The sequence below is a fragment of the Rutidosis leptorrhynchoides genome, chromosome 5 (genome assembly GCF_046630445.1).
Source record: "Rutidosis leptorrhynchoides isolate AG116_Rl617_1_P2 chromosome 5, CSIRO_AGI_Rlap_v1, whole genome shotgun sequence".
NCBI classification, from domain to species: domain Eukaryota; kingdom Viridiplantae; phylum Streptophyta; class Magnoliopsida; order Asterales; family Asteraceae; genus Rutidosis; species Rutidosis leptorrhynchoides.
The window spans coordinates 5,027,748-5,043,711 of record NC_092337.1 but is presented as its reverse complement, the minus strand read 5'-3'; the positions used below and the strand labels follow the sequence as shown (position 1 = coordinate 5,043,711).

Below are 15,964 nucleotides of genomic sequence, written 5' to 3'. Positions count from 1 at the left end.
AATAATTTCTTAACCCATTGCGTAAAATAGCATTTGGGTTCCCCGCAATATATGCGTCAAAGTAAACACATCGTAACTTATGGATTTCCCAATGTGATATCCCCCATCTTCCGAACGAAAGCCTTTTATAAACCAAGGCATTCTTGGAACGTTCTTCGAATTTCTTACAAACTGATCTCGCCTTAAATAGTTGTGCCGAGGAATTCTGACCGACTCTAGACAAGATTTCATCAATCATGTCTCCGGGTAGGTCTCTTAAAATATTGGGTTGTCTATCCATTTTGTGTTTTTATACTGTAAAATAGACAAGAGTTAGATTCATAAAAAAAAAATACTTATTAATACAAGCAATTTTTACATATATCATAAAGCATAAGCACACTATATTACATATATTACACCACACGAATATAACTATCTTATTCCGACTCGCTCGTTTCTTCTTGTTCGGTTTTGGTTCGTTTTGCCAAGTTTCTAGGGATATATGATGTTCCCCTAATACGAGCCGTCGTTATCCACATTGGTTTAGAAAAACCTGGTGGTTTAGAGGTTCCCGGGTCATTGTTATAACTTAAGGACTTCGGGGGTTGACGATACATATAAAGTTCATCGGGGTTGGAATTAGATTTCTCTATTTTTATGCCCTTTCCCTTATTATTTTCTTTTGCCTTTTTAAATTCAGTTGGGGTAATTTCTATAACATCATCGGAATTCTCGTCGGAATCCGATTCATCGGAGAATTGGTAATCCTCCCAATATTTTGCTTCCTTGGCGGAAACACCATTGACCATAATTAACCTTGGTCGGTTGGTTGAGGATTCTCTTTTACTTAACCGTTTTATTATTTCCCCCACCGGTTCTATTTCTTCTTCCGGTTCCGATTCTTCTTCCGGTTCCGATTCTTCTTCCGGTTCCGACTCTTCTTCCGGTTCCTCTTCGGGAACTGGTGAATCAGTCCACGAATCATTCCAATTTACATTTGACTCTTCATTATTAGATTCAAAATTATACGTCTTATACATAATTACATTGTGAGTGAAATAATATGTCTTAAAACTATATGTACCATGCTAAGTCATGCATATACAAAACTAATAATACGATATAAATTGAAAACGATTAAAGAGAACATTAAAAATGAGTAAAATGTCTTTTTTTCGGCATCCTGACGACCTCGAATGGCAAGACACTTTCCGAGATTCTTAATGTTAGGGTCATTTTAGGGTGATTTACAGAATTTCAGCACAATCTGAAACCAAAGGTGATGCGTCGTCAAATGATACTCCATTTGGCGGCGCATCTTTGTGATATAAAAAGCGTGTTTGATGAAGTGACATTAGATTCAAAATTATACGTGTTATACATAATTACATTGTGAGTGAAATAATAGGCCTAAAAACTATATATACCATGCAAATACTTGCATACACAAAAGGAATACTATGAAAGAAATTGGAAACGGTCAAAAGAGCGTCAAAAATGGCAAAACTGAAGGCTTTAGAGGTCTCATTTCGAAAAATATTTGGGACAAACTGTGATGACCCGGGAATTTCCGACCAAATTTAAACTTGATCTTAAGCTGAACCCAACTCGATAAGCAAAATCTGTAATATTGAGTCTCGAAAGTTTTGAAACCTATATTCATGTAATCAATTACCCTTCGACTGTTCTCGATGATTCACGAACATTATTTGTAAATGGATACATATATCTAAATATATAAATATTAATTAATGTGAAATTAATAATTTAAAATATTTATAATTTAATTGTAAGAACTAAGTTATAAAAAAATAATTGATTGATTGCAATTTCTGTATTGATATCATCAATCTCCTCTGCAGTAGGAGTACTGATTTGTGGTTCTTCTTGAACACTTTCTTTTACCTTATTATCAGCTGATTTTCTTTTTCGAGGATTTTTATCTTTGGAACCAACTGGTCTCCCACGTTTCAGACGTGGCATAGATTCTTGAGTGACTACATTATCAGTTTTCCGATTTGGAATCTCAACTCGAGCTGGAGTATTAACTGCTGGTATATATGATTTAGTCACCCTTTTTGTATCTGTGAATGCATCAGGCAATTGATTTGCAAGTTCTTGTATATGCATTATCTTTTGAACTTCTATCTCGCATTCTTTTGTGCGAGGATCAAGATACTTTAATTGAGGTTCACACCATGAAACATCATTTTCTTTATTTTTTTATTTCTCCCCCTAATCTAGGAAACAATGTTTCATTAAAATGACAATCAGCAAAACGTGCTGTAAAAATATCACCTGTCATTGGTTCAATATACCTTATGATTGAAGATGTTTCATATCCAACATATATTCCCAACCTCCTTTGAGGACCCATTTTTGTACATTGTGGTGGCGCAATTGGAACATATACTGCACATCCAAATGTTCTAAGGTGGGAAATATTTGGCTCTTGACCAAAAGCAAGTTGTAGGGGGGAATATTTATGACTTGCACTTGGTCTGATGCGAATCAATGCAGCAGCATGTAAAGTTGCATGACCCCATATAGATACAGGGAGTTTTGTTCTCATTATCAATGGTCTAGCGATTAACTGTAAACGTTTAATCAGTGACTCGGCTAAACCATTTTGTGTATGCACATGAGCAACAGAATGTTCAACAACAATTCCTATAGACATGCAATAGTCATTAAATGCTTGAGATGTAAACTCACCAGCATTATCAAGTCTCACCTTTTTAATGATGTAATCAGGAAAATGTGCTCTCAATTTAATAATTTCGGCAAGAAATTTTGCAAATGCCACATTACGGCTTGATAAAAGACAAACATGAGACCATCTACTAGATGCGTCTATTAGGACCATGAAATATCTAAATGGTCCACATGGTGGATGAATTGGTCCACAAATATCACCTTGAATTCTTTCAAGAAATATTGGTGATTCTTTCTCAACCTTAAGTGGTGAGGGTCTAGTTATCAATTTTCCAAGAGAGCAATATATACATGGAACCATTGTATCATGAAGGATTTTTCTATCCTTCAGTGGATGTCCATGAGTACATTCAATAATTCTTTTCATCATTGTTGATCCTGGATGGCCCAATCTGTTATGCCATAAATTAAATACACCAGGATCAATATACTTTTCTTTAATCACCATATGTGCTTCTGGTACATTTATATGTGTATAATGTAATCCAGAATTAAGTCTTGGCAGTTTTTCAATCACGTGATTCTTGTTAGTGATACTTAAATATTTCTCATTTTCTGCCGTTACTGACTGATAATCATATCCATTAAGGTATATGTCAGAAAAACTCAATAAATTTCTGCTTGACTTAGGAGAGAATAAGGCATTATTAATTAAAAATGTTGTACCGTTTGGTAATATGAATTTTGCCTTTCCTATCCCTTCTATCAAGTTAGCAGCACCTGATATTGTATGTATAGTTCCTTCAATTGGTTTCAAATCAATGAAATATTTTTCAGATTTAAGTATAGTGTGTGTAGTACAACTATCTGCTATACAGAGATCTCCACTACTTGATTGATGTTGTGTTCCAGCAGAATTCATATTAAACTTCATATATAAGAAACAAACAGTAAGTATATAAATGTTACACAAAATGTTTATTACACACAAATAGATAAAACTGAAACATTTGACATACATAGAATTGAAACATCAAACATAGAACTGAAACATTTGATAAAACATATAGAACTGAAACATTTGAGAAAACATGATGACAAAGGTTAAATCGTTTTATTTATAAAAGAAACATATTAATTTAATTCAAGAAATCTTCATATAAATCAGATGGTTGCTCAGTGACTGTTGGATCAATATTATCCACAAAATTTACTTCCTTTTCTTTACCTTTCAGCGAATCCTGATACATCTTAACAAGATGTTTAGATGTTCGGCAAGTATTAGCCCAGTGGCCCATTCTACCACATCTGTAACAAGATTCTTCAGAATTTTTAGAAGAATTTTCTTCAACATCTTGTTTAGTGGGCTTGTTTTGTGGTTGATATTTATATTTTCGTGGATTATTATTTCTTTGACCACCACAGCCACGACCACGGCCACGTCCACGCCCATTCCCATTACCATAAGGATGGTTTCTACCATAGTTATGGCTTTTGGCATGATGATGGCGATGGTTATTATAACCACGACCTTGCCCGCGTCCTTGTCCCTGTTTATAATTATTTGCAGTATTTGCTTCATGGATTGCAAGTGTACCAGTAGGACGGGATTGCTGATTTTTCATTAATAGCTCATCATTTTGCTCTGCAACCAAGAGATATGAATTAAGTTCAGGATATGTGTTGAACTTTAGCATTCTCAAATTTATTTGCACTGTGATGTTGGCAGCATTCATTGTGGAGAAAGTTTTCTCCAACATGTCTGCATCACTTATTTCATGTTCACAGAATTTAAGTTGTGAGACTGTATTATACAGAGCTGAGTTGTATTCATTTACTTTCTTAAAGTCTTGGAACCTTAATGTTCTCCATTGATCCATAGCAGCTGGAAGTAAAATTTCTCTTTGATTATTGAATCTGCTTTTGAGACCTTCCCATAAAACATGGGGATCTTCTACAGTCACATAATTATTTTGTAAGCATTCATCAATATATTGATGAATAAAGAAACATACCGTTGCTTGTTCTTTTTCAGAACAAGTGTTGTTTTCATTTATGATTTCAAGAATGCCCATTGATTTAAGATGCATTTTTTACTTTTATAACCCATGGCATGTAGTTGTTTCCCGTTGATTCTAAAGGAGTAAATTTAAGCTTTTTCAGATTCGACATTTTCTATTATCAAAAATTAAAACAAACAACATGATAAATTAGAGTCAATTTATATTCATAAGTATATAAACATTAAACATAAATTTAATATAACATAAATGATAAGTAGGCGACAATGTCGACCATGTGTAAGCAATCATAAATAAATGTTATATAACAGAAATATAAATATTAGTAAACATAAATGATAATTAGGCGACAGTGTCGACCATATAAATGTTAGATAATAGAAATATAAATGTTAGTAACATAAACGACATTGTCGACCATATATTTTTCAGGTGGTATAACCGACCATATATCATTTAGGTGGCAGAGCCAACCATAATTAGTATTAAGATTATCGTGCTGATAACGTGTTATAATTCAGTAGGCTTATAACTACCTTTAGTGGTTTGATTCTTGATTAAGAATGCTAATAATGAAGTGTAAGAACAAAGATGATAATGGAGAGAAAGAAAGAAACACTTTGTAAGTGTGAGAAAATGGTGCAAGCTTAATGCTTGCATTCATGGCTATTTATAGCAAAAATATCACAAGTTTAGGTAATACAATAATATTACTTTTGTGTATCAATAATTGACTATCCATTTATATATATATTTATATATTATAACATGTTAGTATTTATATTTTATCAAATATATAATACAGTTAAAATGAAAAAATTATTTATTTTAATTATTATTAATATTTATATTGAAAATATTATTATTGAATGGTAACGTGAGCATCGTCAGTAGGGATAGCAATGGATCGGATATGGATCGGGTGAGGCCGTATCCATATCCATATCCATTTATTTTTATTTTTTTTCATCCATCCATATCCATATCCGTCGGGTGAAGCGGGTTAATGGATAATTATCCATATCCGTTTAAATTTATTTTATTTTTAAGAATTATAAGCGGTGGTTCACTATATACGATCAAAAGTAATATTTTTAATAGTTTATGCGACCGAAAGTCACATTTTACTAATCTATATAACAAATATTCAATAGATAACCTATTAAACGTGTAAGGATATCGACATGTAAGTTGCTTACTTTTAGTTACATTAAATCACATTTGAACCACCAAAGTACGATAAATACATTTGATTATTTAAATAAAACAAAATATAAGAAAAAAGTTATATTTTTAGAAAAAATATAAAGAAAGATGAATATGAATATCATTAATGAAATATCACTACATAAATTATACTAATTTGAGTGATAAATTTATATATTTAGTTATTTCGGGTGAAAGCGGGTTCATCCATGGATGAAATTTTTTCATCCACATCCATATCCATATCCATTTAGATCGTCCATATCCACGAATAATCGGGTGGATCGGATGGATATCCACTGGATCGGGTATCCATTGCCACCCCTCGTCAGTTGTTAATGCATTTGAAATTTACTGAATTTATTTATTAAATTTATTATTAGATCGTTTATTTACTAAATTCATAAAGAAAAAACCTTATCGCCTCGACCCATTCAAAGTAAATGTGTTTCGCCTATATAAAGGGCATGAACACTTGTTGAATAAAAGATACTAACTACTCAACACAGGGCTCCGGATGTAATGTCTTCAAAGTTATGTTCATGAATGTAAAATAAATAAAAGTTCATACATATGCTGAAAAAATAATTGGATATGCGTCCTTCTAATGAAAGCATGAAAGGGAAATAAACAAAAGTCACTTTACATTATCCATAAAATCATTTGACACTATTCATCATCTTGTTTATATATAACAAATAAACTTAAATATAAAAGGCATATATGTTTATTTATTATTGTGACGACGACAACTTTAATACGATTATGTAACATTAAAAGTAAATATAACAAAAAGCGAACAGAACATATAGCTAGTTTTTTAATACGATTATGTAATATTAAAAGTAAATATAACAAAAAGCAAACAGAACATATATCTTCAAATTTCTATAGCTTGAATTATTCTTAAGCATGCTCTCACATGCTTGTTATTGTACCCTTGCAATGTTGGTAACGAAATAAATTTGTTGCTTTTCAAAAAAAAAAAATGAACAAAACCAACAGTTTTAGAAGATTTAAATTTTACAAATGCTCAAAGTAAAGTTGAAGGTACACAATCAACTTGGTTAAGCAACCTTAAACATTTGACCTAAATAGACTGCCACCAATAAAGGATTGGATTGGAAATTACTGTCAATTGTAAACAAGCACGTCCTGAATTAATTCCATATCTTATGGTTCAACTCTAGGATTCAAGAACCGAAACGCAAAACAAGTTTATACATACAGAAGAAGCCAATAAAACATATCTAATACTCCACCTACTTTACACTCCATGATTTTCCTTTTCATCTGTTGTTTGTTTAGGTAGATGACGTGGACCTGCTGCTGCTGCATGCTCGGGGTGTTCCTTATTACCACTAGAATTAGTCCGCACTTGAGAGCTGTTTCTATCTCTCAAAGGGGGAAGATTATTTGAGGGCATTGCATTACGAATGGCTCTTGGTAACGTCATTTGGATATCCGGCCCCACCTCACTGCTACTCTCTTGTTTCTTTGGACATTCAACTTCCTCCTTTTGAGATAAACCTTGGTCTGAAGCCGCCACTGGAACCAGTTGGTATGCTACTGATTTTCGCCATGTCTTTCGAGGTTTAGGCACATTTGGTTTGGCCTGCAAAAGTTAGTCAAGTTTGACTTGTTATACTTTAGGTGGAACCAATCATTAAATCCAACAGTTGTCCGAATACATGTATAGACTAATTTTGCATAACAAGTGTGTGGGAATATGATACTTACGGTTCTATTTCCGATGTCGGATAGTGGCTTTCTGTGTGTGCCATCAGCAGCAGCATCTTTTGGTTCCACAAGATTATTATTATTATTAGTAGTATCAGATGATAGAGCTGCTTGAAGAAGCAGTGCACCATGACTTGCTATTCTCTCTATTTCACCACCATCATCATTTTCAACTGCAACTGCAACTGGAACTTGCGCTTTCGAATCAGATTCTTCCACCAAACTTGCTCGGTTGCTACATTTTTTAGCGAGGCACCCACAAGATAAGGAGCAATTACCTCCATTGGCTCGACACTCGCATTTCAGTGTTTTACAAGATGAGCTTTTGCTGCATGAACAACATATACCTGATGATGAGGGTGCTGCTGCTTTTTGATTTACATTTGCATCTGAATCTACTTCACTTGGAGATGAGTTATGAGTTCTTCCATCATTGTTGTTGTTGTTGTTGTTGTTATCAATCTTGGAATTTCTTCTTTTGGCTGTTTGCCGCCTTCTTTGGCCCCACTCATCTACAAAATCATCTGATTGTACCCAGTCATCATCATCAGTTTCATCTACATCTGATTGTTCTGAATCATCAGACATATCCATGTCCTCTAATAAGTCGTCCACATTTCCACTACTAGTGTATGCTATGGAGTTTCGGAGTCCCCCCTTCAAAGTAAAAAACAACAGTTGGATTTTAACAAAGAAAATACATACTCCGTTACAACTGAAGAAACATGAGCATCTCAGGTGGGTTACTAGGCGGAACGAGTTTTGTTTCAAACGGTTTCACATTCTGACTGGTTAAAATTAGTTTAGACAGGATTACCAGAAACCACATCTTGTGTGTACTTGACACATTAAACATGACCACAAAAAACCACATTATAATATAAGTAAACTTTTTCAAAATATGAACTAAGAAGACTGTAAGCTTTAAAAAGTACAATCGATTCATTTAAAATTGATTTGATAAATTAGCATATACCGGTCATTTAAAATTAAACGGATGAAGTTGCTAATTTCAACGTCTAATTACTATTACTGCACAAGTGGGTGGATTAAGTAAGATGAAAAAAGAAAAAACCTTTGGGCGTAAATGATAAACATGTCCTTCACCATCATCAATGACAGATGATTCTTCAACTGTTGTTGACTTCTTCTTAAAGCTCTTTGACATCATAAGTTTTTTCTGTTATAAAACACATGAGCATTATAGAAGTAGAAGTTACCTTTAAAACAAGACTTATTTTTTTTCAAATTCAGAAAAATGACAATTTTTATTTTTATACAAGGGAAAAAGAATGGCAAACCTTGAGCTTCTCATGGCGGCTGATCTCCATCTTCTGCATCTCAACTTGTCTAATTAGATTGACTATTTTTTCCTTCAAACCTCGAATCTCTGAATCTTTCTCCCTACAGTCAACTTCTTTATCCCAAAGCTGACACCTTTATCAACGGACAAAAACTTATTATAGTTTGCACTTCTCAAATAATAAATAAACAAGTTTTTTATCACATCAGATACAAACCTTGAAGAAGATGCCAGGTTGAACAAATGGTTCATCATATTTTTTGCTTCAGGAAGAGAACGAATTTGATTCCATCGACCTCTGCCAGAAAACGCCCTTTCACGTTCTTCTGCTTCTGACAGCTGCGAGGCCATTGAAACAATCGTGCTGGATGAAGTGGCTAGCATATTCTCAAGGGCATATATTCTTGAATTTCTTGCACCAGGCGACATTGTCTGAGCACAATCACTGCAATTTTCCATAAAATAAATCATTTAACTAATTGAACAGATGTGAAATCTAGCTGGTCGGCAGATAGAGTAACAGAATCAACACAGGTAGGTTCTGGTCAAGCGAGTTACATTTTTGTGCAGTCAGAATGGTCGGGTTAATTCAGATTGCCCTAAATATTTAAGTCCAAAATTCTTACAGTTTCTATGGACAGTTTGTGTGTCAAATGCAATTATTTAATGGTATTAGTGAACAGATGTTTTAGTAGATTACATATATACATTCACAATGAATATAGGGCGACTTTTAAACTGGTTTATGTTTAAGAATAACACATAACCTGTTTCGAGATTCGACCCATTCATAACAATATGCCAAATTTCTCTTATTTAGAATAAACAAGATATCAAATAAGTTATTCAGTAAAACCTTAAAGAAGATTGTCTTGCTATATTTGCTTCATCCTTGAGTTCTGCTACCTCTTTAGCCATTTTAATCCTCCTGGTATTGAATATCAGAATAAAAGGTTAACAATGACCCAAACTCTTTAAAGAAAAGTACAGGAATGTTTATGGACTTACTCTTCCTTTTGACGCTCATACTCGCAGCGTACTTCATGCACACGCACAGTAACCTCGAGTTCATGTTCCAACGCATGCAACAATGCCTGTTGTAAATGTAACTCATAAATAGCAGTACAGAATTCTTATGCGCCCATTATTGGCTACAATACTAATCAGCAAATACATTGACAAAAGCTAACTATAGAATACAATTATATTAATCTCCTTCAATCAGAATTATTATTATTATTTATTAAGTGATAAAAATTAATTATTATACCTGAATTCCAGGGCCACTGCTATTTCCTGCATAAGAATTTACAACATTATATGATTAAATATTGAAAGGCTAAGATAGAGCATGAAGTGAATATATAGTTCAAGTAAACTATTACCAAATGTTTCACGTGAAGAAGCCTTTCGTGATTCTAGTAACTCTTTTAATCGTTTGGTAGCCAAAGAAGCTTCTTCTGTCTTTCTTTGCAAAACCTGGAATAAAAATAACCATATTAATATGTAAAAAAAGGATTAAAAAACTATTGGATGAGTTTAAAACAAAAGGATTGTAACAGATGGTAAGGTGAATCTATTTGACTTACCATTTTCTGCCTTTGATTCAGAGCTAGTAACTTATGCATCTCATACTCATTTCTTCTCCCCTCTTTCTTAAGCTGTTCATACAAAATATGTTTTAGCAGCAAATTAATACATATTTTTCTTCAAGATCATTACTTTTTTTCAGCTAAAGAACAGTGATAACAAACAAACATATTGACAGGTAAACAAAAGTGAATAAAAACTCAAATATATCAAATTTTTGAAAGAAAATGAAAAACATCATGACTTTTCCAGATGAATAAATATATTAAAAAAAAAAAAAAACAAGTCCAAACATGCTAAGAAATGTATAAACCTGAAGCACTTCTTTTTCACGTGAGGCCTTCCATAACCTGAACTGCTCTGACTCCTGCTTTATTTTTTGTTGTAATTGAACCTGTATATTAAATCAATTATATATAAGGCACAAGATAGTAGTAAAGCTTTATTACAAGTGTTGCTTTTTAAGTTGCCTAAGAACACAAAAAACGTACCTTGTGTGTTTTGATTCTATGAATCTCATCCTGAAGTTTCTTCGCTGCCTCGTCGCTCCTCTGTTTTTGTCTTAGGAGTTGTGCCTGAGCATCTTGCTTCTTTTTCAACTCCGCAACCTAAAATCCAACATTAGGATATTAGTGTATCTAGTCAAGTCATTTAGCAATTTTAAAACTTTTGCAATATTCTACCCTATATTAACATGTCATTGCTTCTTAGATCAAACATGATGTAGAGTTGATCCATAAATTAAGATGAAGAACTCACTTGGGATTCCAAAGAATTCAACTTCTGAATATAATTTTCCTTCAACTTTTGAGTACTGTCATCAGAAGTGGAGGAAATTTTTGCAAGATTGCACCTAAGTTGTTCAATCTCTTTCTGTCAACAAATTAGTCAAACAAGTTAGCAAAATTATAAATTTTCTCCTTAAAAATTGAAAAGACTGGTAACTGAAGATGTGAAAACCTGCAACGTTCTCTTCTCTTGTTCCAAGTCTTGAACTTTCTTCTCATAATGTTGCTTCAGAACAGAGGTATCACCACCCGCAAACCGCTTCATTTCAGCCTTACATATATTTATTGAAAGTTGCAAAAAATTAATTAGCCACCTCTAAGACTTGCACATGAAACATTTACTCACATCTAAGTATCTTTCTAGAAATGTGTGTAAAGCAAGTAGAAGAAAACATGTACCTCCTTTTGTTCCAGCCTTTTGTCCAATTCTTTTAGCTCACTATCAAGTTTCTCTTGCAAAGAACAATGTTCTAGCTCCTTCTCTTCAACTTCTGAGTCACCTGCAGACAAATATGATCATCAATTGCCTTGATTGGTAACAAACATGAGCAAATAGCATTGAACATTATATTGGTTTTTAAGTAACTTTGGACAGTATTGTCAGTTGTTCGGATATTATGCATGGAAATAATCTAACTACACCATGTGCAGAAGTAGTAAAGTAGTATACAGCAGCTTACCAACAACTTCAGCGGATTTAGAATCAGAATCTGAGAACAACCCACTTTTTGTGCGAAGAATATTCTCATCCAAATCCATGAAATCAATTAGGTCACCACGTTTTGAAGTATTCAATCTTCGCATTTGCATCAGTTCTCCTTCTAATTCTTGAACCTTAGATACATACGTTTTCAACAAGTCGGTGCCCTGAAATATTCAAGTATGGTGTAAAATATTGTGTTCATGTATAATTATAACATATAATAATAATCAGAAAGTAAACTCAATCAACCTCATTTGAGTCCCTGTCCATCTCATCCCATGATTTACCATTGCGGGCAGACTCAATTTTGAGTAACAGCCTATCTTTCTCAAACTGAAATATACAATGATGTGTCAAAAGTTATTAATCAAACAGTTTATAACGATGTAACACATTTCGACAAATGTAAACAACATAAAAGTTGATGGATTGAGCTCACTTATCAAGTGCAACTTACCTGAGCATCTATTGCTTGTTTAGTTAAGAGTTCAGAGTTGAGTTGATGTTCTTGAAGTTGCTGTCGTAAATCTGCATTACTTGTTTCAAGTAATGCGATCTTTCCTTTCAAAATCTAACAAGCAAAACAAATAACATTTTAGACCACATCTATGTACATTAAGGGTACACAGTGGACATATATCTAACCTGAAGTTCTTCAAAAGGAGTGGATGAGTCACCCTTTACATAAAGAAGCTCGGCTTGCAACTGTTCAACTTGATTTCTTAGACTTTGCATCTGAGCAGCAACTGGATCGCGGTTTACCTACGTGAAAAAATAATATGGTCAGGATATAGTTGAATATCTAATCAAAATATTTCTCATCCTTTGATAACAGATATCTTACAATAGCTTTGTTTTGAATGTTGCGAGCTCGATTCGCATATTTCAATGTGTTTAGGGTTTCCTCAGCGTTAGTATCCGCTGGACTTACACAAGCTAACAAACACAAAACATAAAAGGTAAAATAATTAGAATATTGGATGTAATTGCCAATAGATCACATGTTAAAAACAAAAATCATCCTTTAGCTTAAGCATCATCGAGTTCAATAACTTACCAATCATAACTGTTTTGCTGTTTCCTCCCAGAGAGTCCTAAAATATGATACATTTTATATTATTTCTGCATGACGTTTGAAAAGTAAACTCTAGCACACAGGATATACAAGTTTTCATACCTGTAAAAGGCGGGTTAATTTACTATCCCTATAAGGAACATGGCCCCCTTCTTTTCTCTTCTTATCATCACCCAATGCACTTATAACGTTGCCGAGAGCTAACAACCCCTTGTTAATATGGATTCCTATCAAAAAATTATATACAACATAAAATTATCAATACATGATCACAAAAATTTGCACTAACATACATAGATTGTCTATGTAATCGCATCAAGTAATTCAACTTTCAATTGGAATAGTACAAAATTAAGTTTTAAAAATTATTGTTACAAACCAAATATGGCAGAACAATCAACTTAAATGACATAATGTTAACCAACAGTAACAAACAAACTAACTGTACAAAAATTACACATAAAACGATTAAATGTTTATACTTTAAAAGTAAAATAAATGTGGTGATAAATGTACCTTCCCTTAAACGCATTCCATCAGCTCCTGTTTTCTTCGCCCGTTCCGAACCAGCAAGGTCTACCAAATGAAGTTTGGCACATAATATATCATCCCCTGCATCATCATGGCTTCCTCCGCTTTTTATCCCACCAAGTAGCTTTTGTTCCATGGAGATCGTGAAAATGGCATGTGATCGACTGAATATAAAATGTATTGGTTAAAAAACATTGATACATACAATAATACGATAACACATGTAAAACAACCACGCTAAATAAGCTTATGATATATCATACTTTTCTTAGTAGGTCAAAACAATGTAACATTCGTCTTCAAAGAGACTGCTTAAAAAATCAGACACTAATTTGTTGAACACAGCATCATAGATTTAGTGTTGGATACAACAAAAGCTACTGCCTTATCCAACAGCATGGCATATGATTAAAAACAGATCATAAGGAAACAAACCTTGATTGACTATTCATATTTGTGCTTCCCGTCGCACGACACACAGATCCACGCAGCAGAAATGAAGCCATCTCATCTTGTGAAGTGACTTCAGCCTCAGTTACACCAGCAAGAGAAATCCCACCATTAGCAGTTTCCCTGATATGAATAGGAGCCCTAGAAGGCCCTATGGGCTTTCCATTCCCATCAACTTTAGGATAAACGGCTGGACTTGAATCAAGTAAATCAAAAACCTCCTCCTTGAATATCTGGAAAAAGAGAATTAACACTTTAGAATGTTATAACATATACAGTACAGTACATATGAGCATGTGTGTAGCAATTATAAACAATTGCATAAGTATTATGAACAATGAACAGTAGCTGTATTACCTCAATGAATGACACTCTGATTAAATACTCAGCATTGCTCTTAGTCTCCTCTACTCTTTTAAATATAGTTTGCATAACGTTAGGGATGATCCCATTAGTGTTCTCACCATGGTAGTTTGTACCCATGGTATAAGTTTTTCCAGAGCCAGTCTTTGGCAATACAAAACATTAAACATTATGAGCTTCAAAACAACAAATATTGTAGTATTTCTTATAAAATAAAAATTCTGATCAATCTGGGATGCAGAAGTTTCATCATAATCATAAAACAGGTAAAACAAATCATCTTGGAAAAAGAAAACAAGTTACATAAAACTATACCTGGCCATAAGCTAATACTGTGGCATTGAAGCCGAGAAAAAGAGCATCGACGAGTGGCGCAACACATTCCTCAAACATGCGAGAAGAAGAAGACGCCTTAGTCCCATACACATAATCAAATGTGAAGGAATGTGAACCAATTTGTACCTAATAATTTTCATAAAACAATATTTCTCATCAAAATTCACAGAAATCTCTAGCTAGCACATCTAAGCTATCACAAAAATCAAAATTCATATAGTTAGCAATTAGGGTTAGTGAAATCACCTGAGGTTCATCTGGAGTGACAATGATACAGTCGGAACAACCAACAAGAAGTTCGGAAGTAACCAGAGGTCGAATATTTACGGCAACTCGAACCGATTGAGATCCATTTTTCACATCCGAACTATCCATTTCGAACCAGATCGTAAACCCTAAAAATAGAATATCGGATGAATCACAAATCAATTGTACTGATGATTTATAATCGTGTGTACAAGTCTTTGCAAGTGTGAAGTGTAGATTAAAGGAAACAGTTAGAATCGATACCTTTGAAAACTAGGGTTTTCAGTCTGAGTGTATTGGTGGGGGAGAGAGAGAGAGAGAGAGAGAGAGATAGATACAAACTGAATTTGAATTTTGAATTTTAATTTGGAGAGAGGGGGAATACTTGTTTTCGGAAAGGAACGGTACTTACAGATTTAAAGTCGATTAGGCATTCAAAATTATGTTGGTCACGTGAACTGCATGTGGAATATTTTTCTGTAAAACAAAATGACGATTTATCGACTCCACACCTTTTTTATCTATGGTTAATTATTCAATCAATTATTCAATCAATTATCAATTACTATTAGTACTAGTAAAATGATCGGTGGAATCACGTGTTTGTTTAAACGAAACATTTTAATAATATGTTTTAGGTATTAAGAATGGTGTTACAAGGTTAGGAATGGGAATAACAAACCGATTCAGAATCCTTATCAAGGTAAAACATCATATCTTGAAACCACGTTTTTCATTATTAATTTACCGGATCGAATTGATCGAAAACGATTGTGGCAATTGTGCCAATCATATGGTGCAATCACTGATTCTTATGTTGCTTACAAGAGAACGAAGTTGGGTAAGCGATTTGGATTTGTTAGGTTTAAGGAAATTAAGGAGCCGATAACACTTGCGAATCAGCTATCGACCATCAAAATAGATGGGGTTAAGCTTTTTGCTTCAGTTGCTAAATTTCAAAAGAAGGATCCCGAA

General features: G+C 33.6%; 1 protein-coding gene across 1 annotated transcript; it reads right to left on the bottom strand.

Moving 5' to 3' along the window:
• Positions 1-7,131: 7,131 nt before the first annotated feature.
• LOC139847295 (kinesin-like protein KIN-4C) lies at positions 7,132-15,308 on the bottom strand. Its single transcript, XM_071836971.1, has 28 exons — positions 15,254-15,308; positions 14,990-15,138; positions 14,723-14,869; positions 14,402-14,551; positions 14,030-14,277; positions 13,580-13,758; positions 13,166-13,290; positions 13,046-13,082; positions 12,833-12,924; positions 12,634-12,750; positions 12,446-12,559; positions 12,238-12,321; positions 11,966-12,152; positions 11,685-11,785; positions 11,458-11,556; positions 11,257-11,370; positions 10,989-11,105; positions 10,811-10,891; positions 10,497-10,568; positions 10,293-10,386; positions 10,178-10,203; positions 9,916-10,001; positions 9,764-9,835; positions 9,125-9,352; positions 8,906-9,041; positions 8,680-8,784; positions 7,605-8,261; positions 7,132-7,479 (listed from the first exon to the last, which is right to left on the bottom strand). Exons 2-28 carry the CDS (start codon positions 15,116-15,118, stop codon positions 7,132-7,134), a joined length of 3,945 nt encoding a protein of 1,314 aa, XP_071693072.1. The 5' UTR covers positions 15,119-15,138; positions 15,254-15,308.
• Positions 15,309-15,964: the final 656 nt, after the last annotated feature.

Bases quoted from the DNA above. Each gene is read 5' to 3' on its own strand.
- LOC139847295 (XM_071836971.1), bottom strand. From the start codon at position 15,118: ATGGATAGTTCGGATGTGAAAAATGGATCTCAATCGGTTCGAGTTGCC. The intron at 14,870-14,989 runs GTGATTTCACTA...GAAAATTATTAG, and splicing joins TCACTCCAGATGAACCTCAG to GTACAAATTGGTTCACATTC. The intron at 11,786-11,965 runs GTAAGCTGCTGT...ATTTGTCTGCAG, and splicing joins TAAATCCGCTGAAGTTGTTG to GTGACTCAGAAGTTGAAGAG.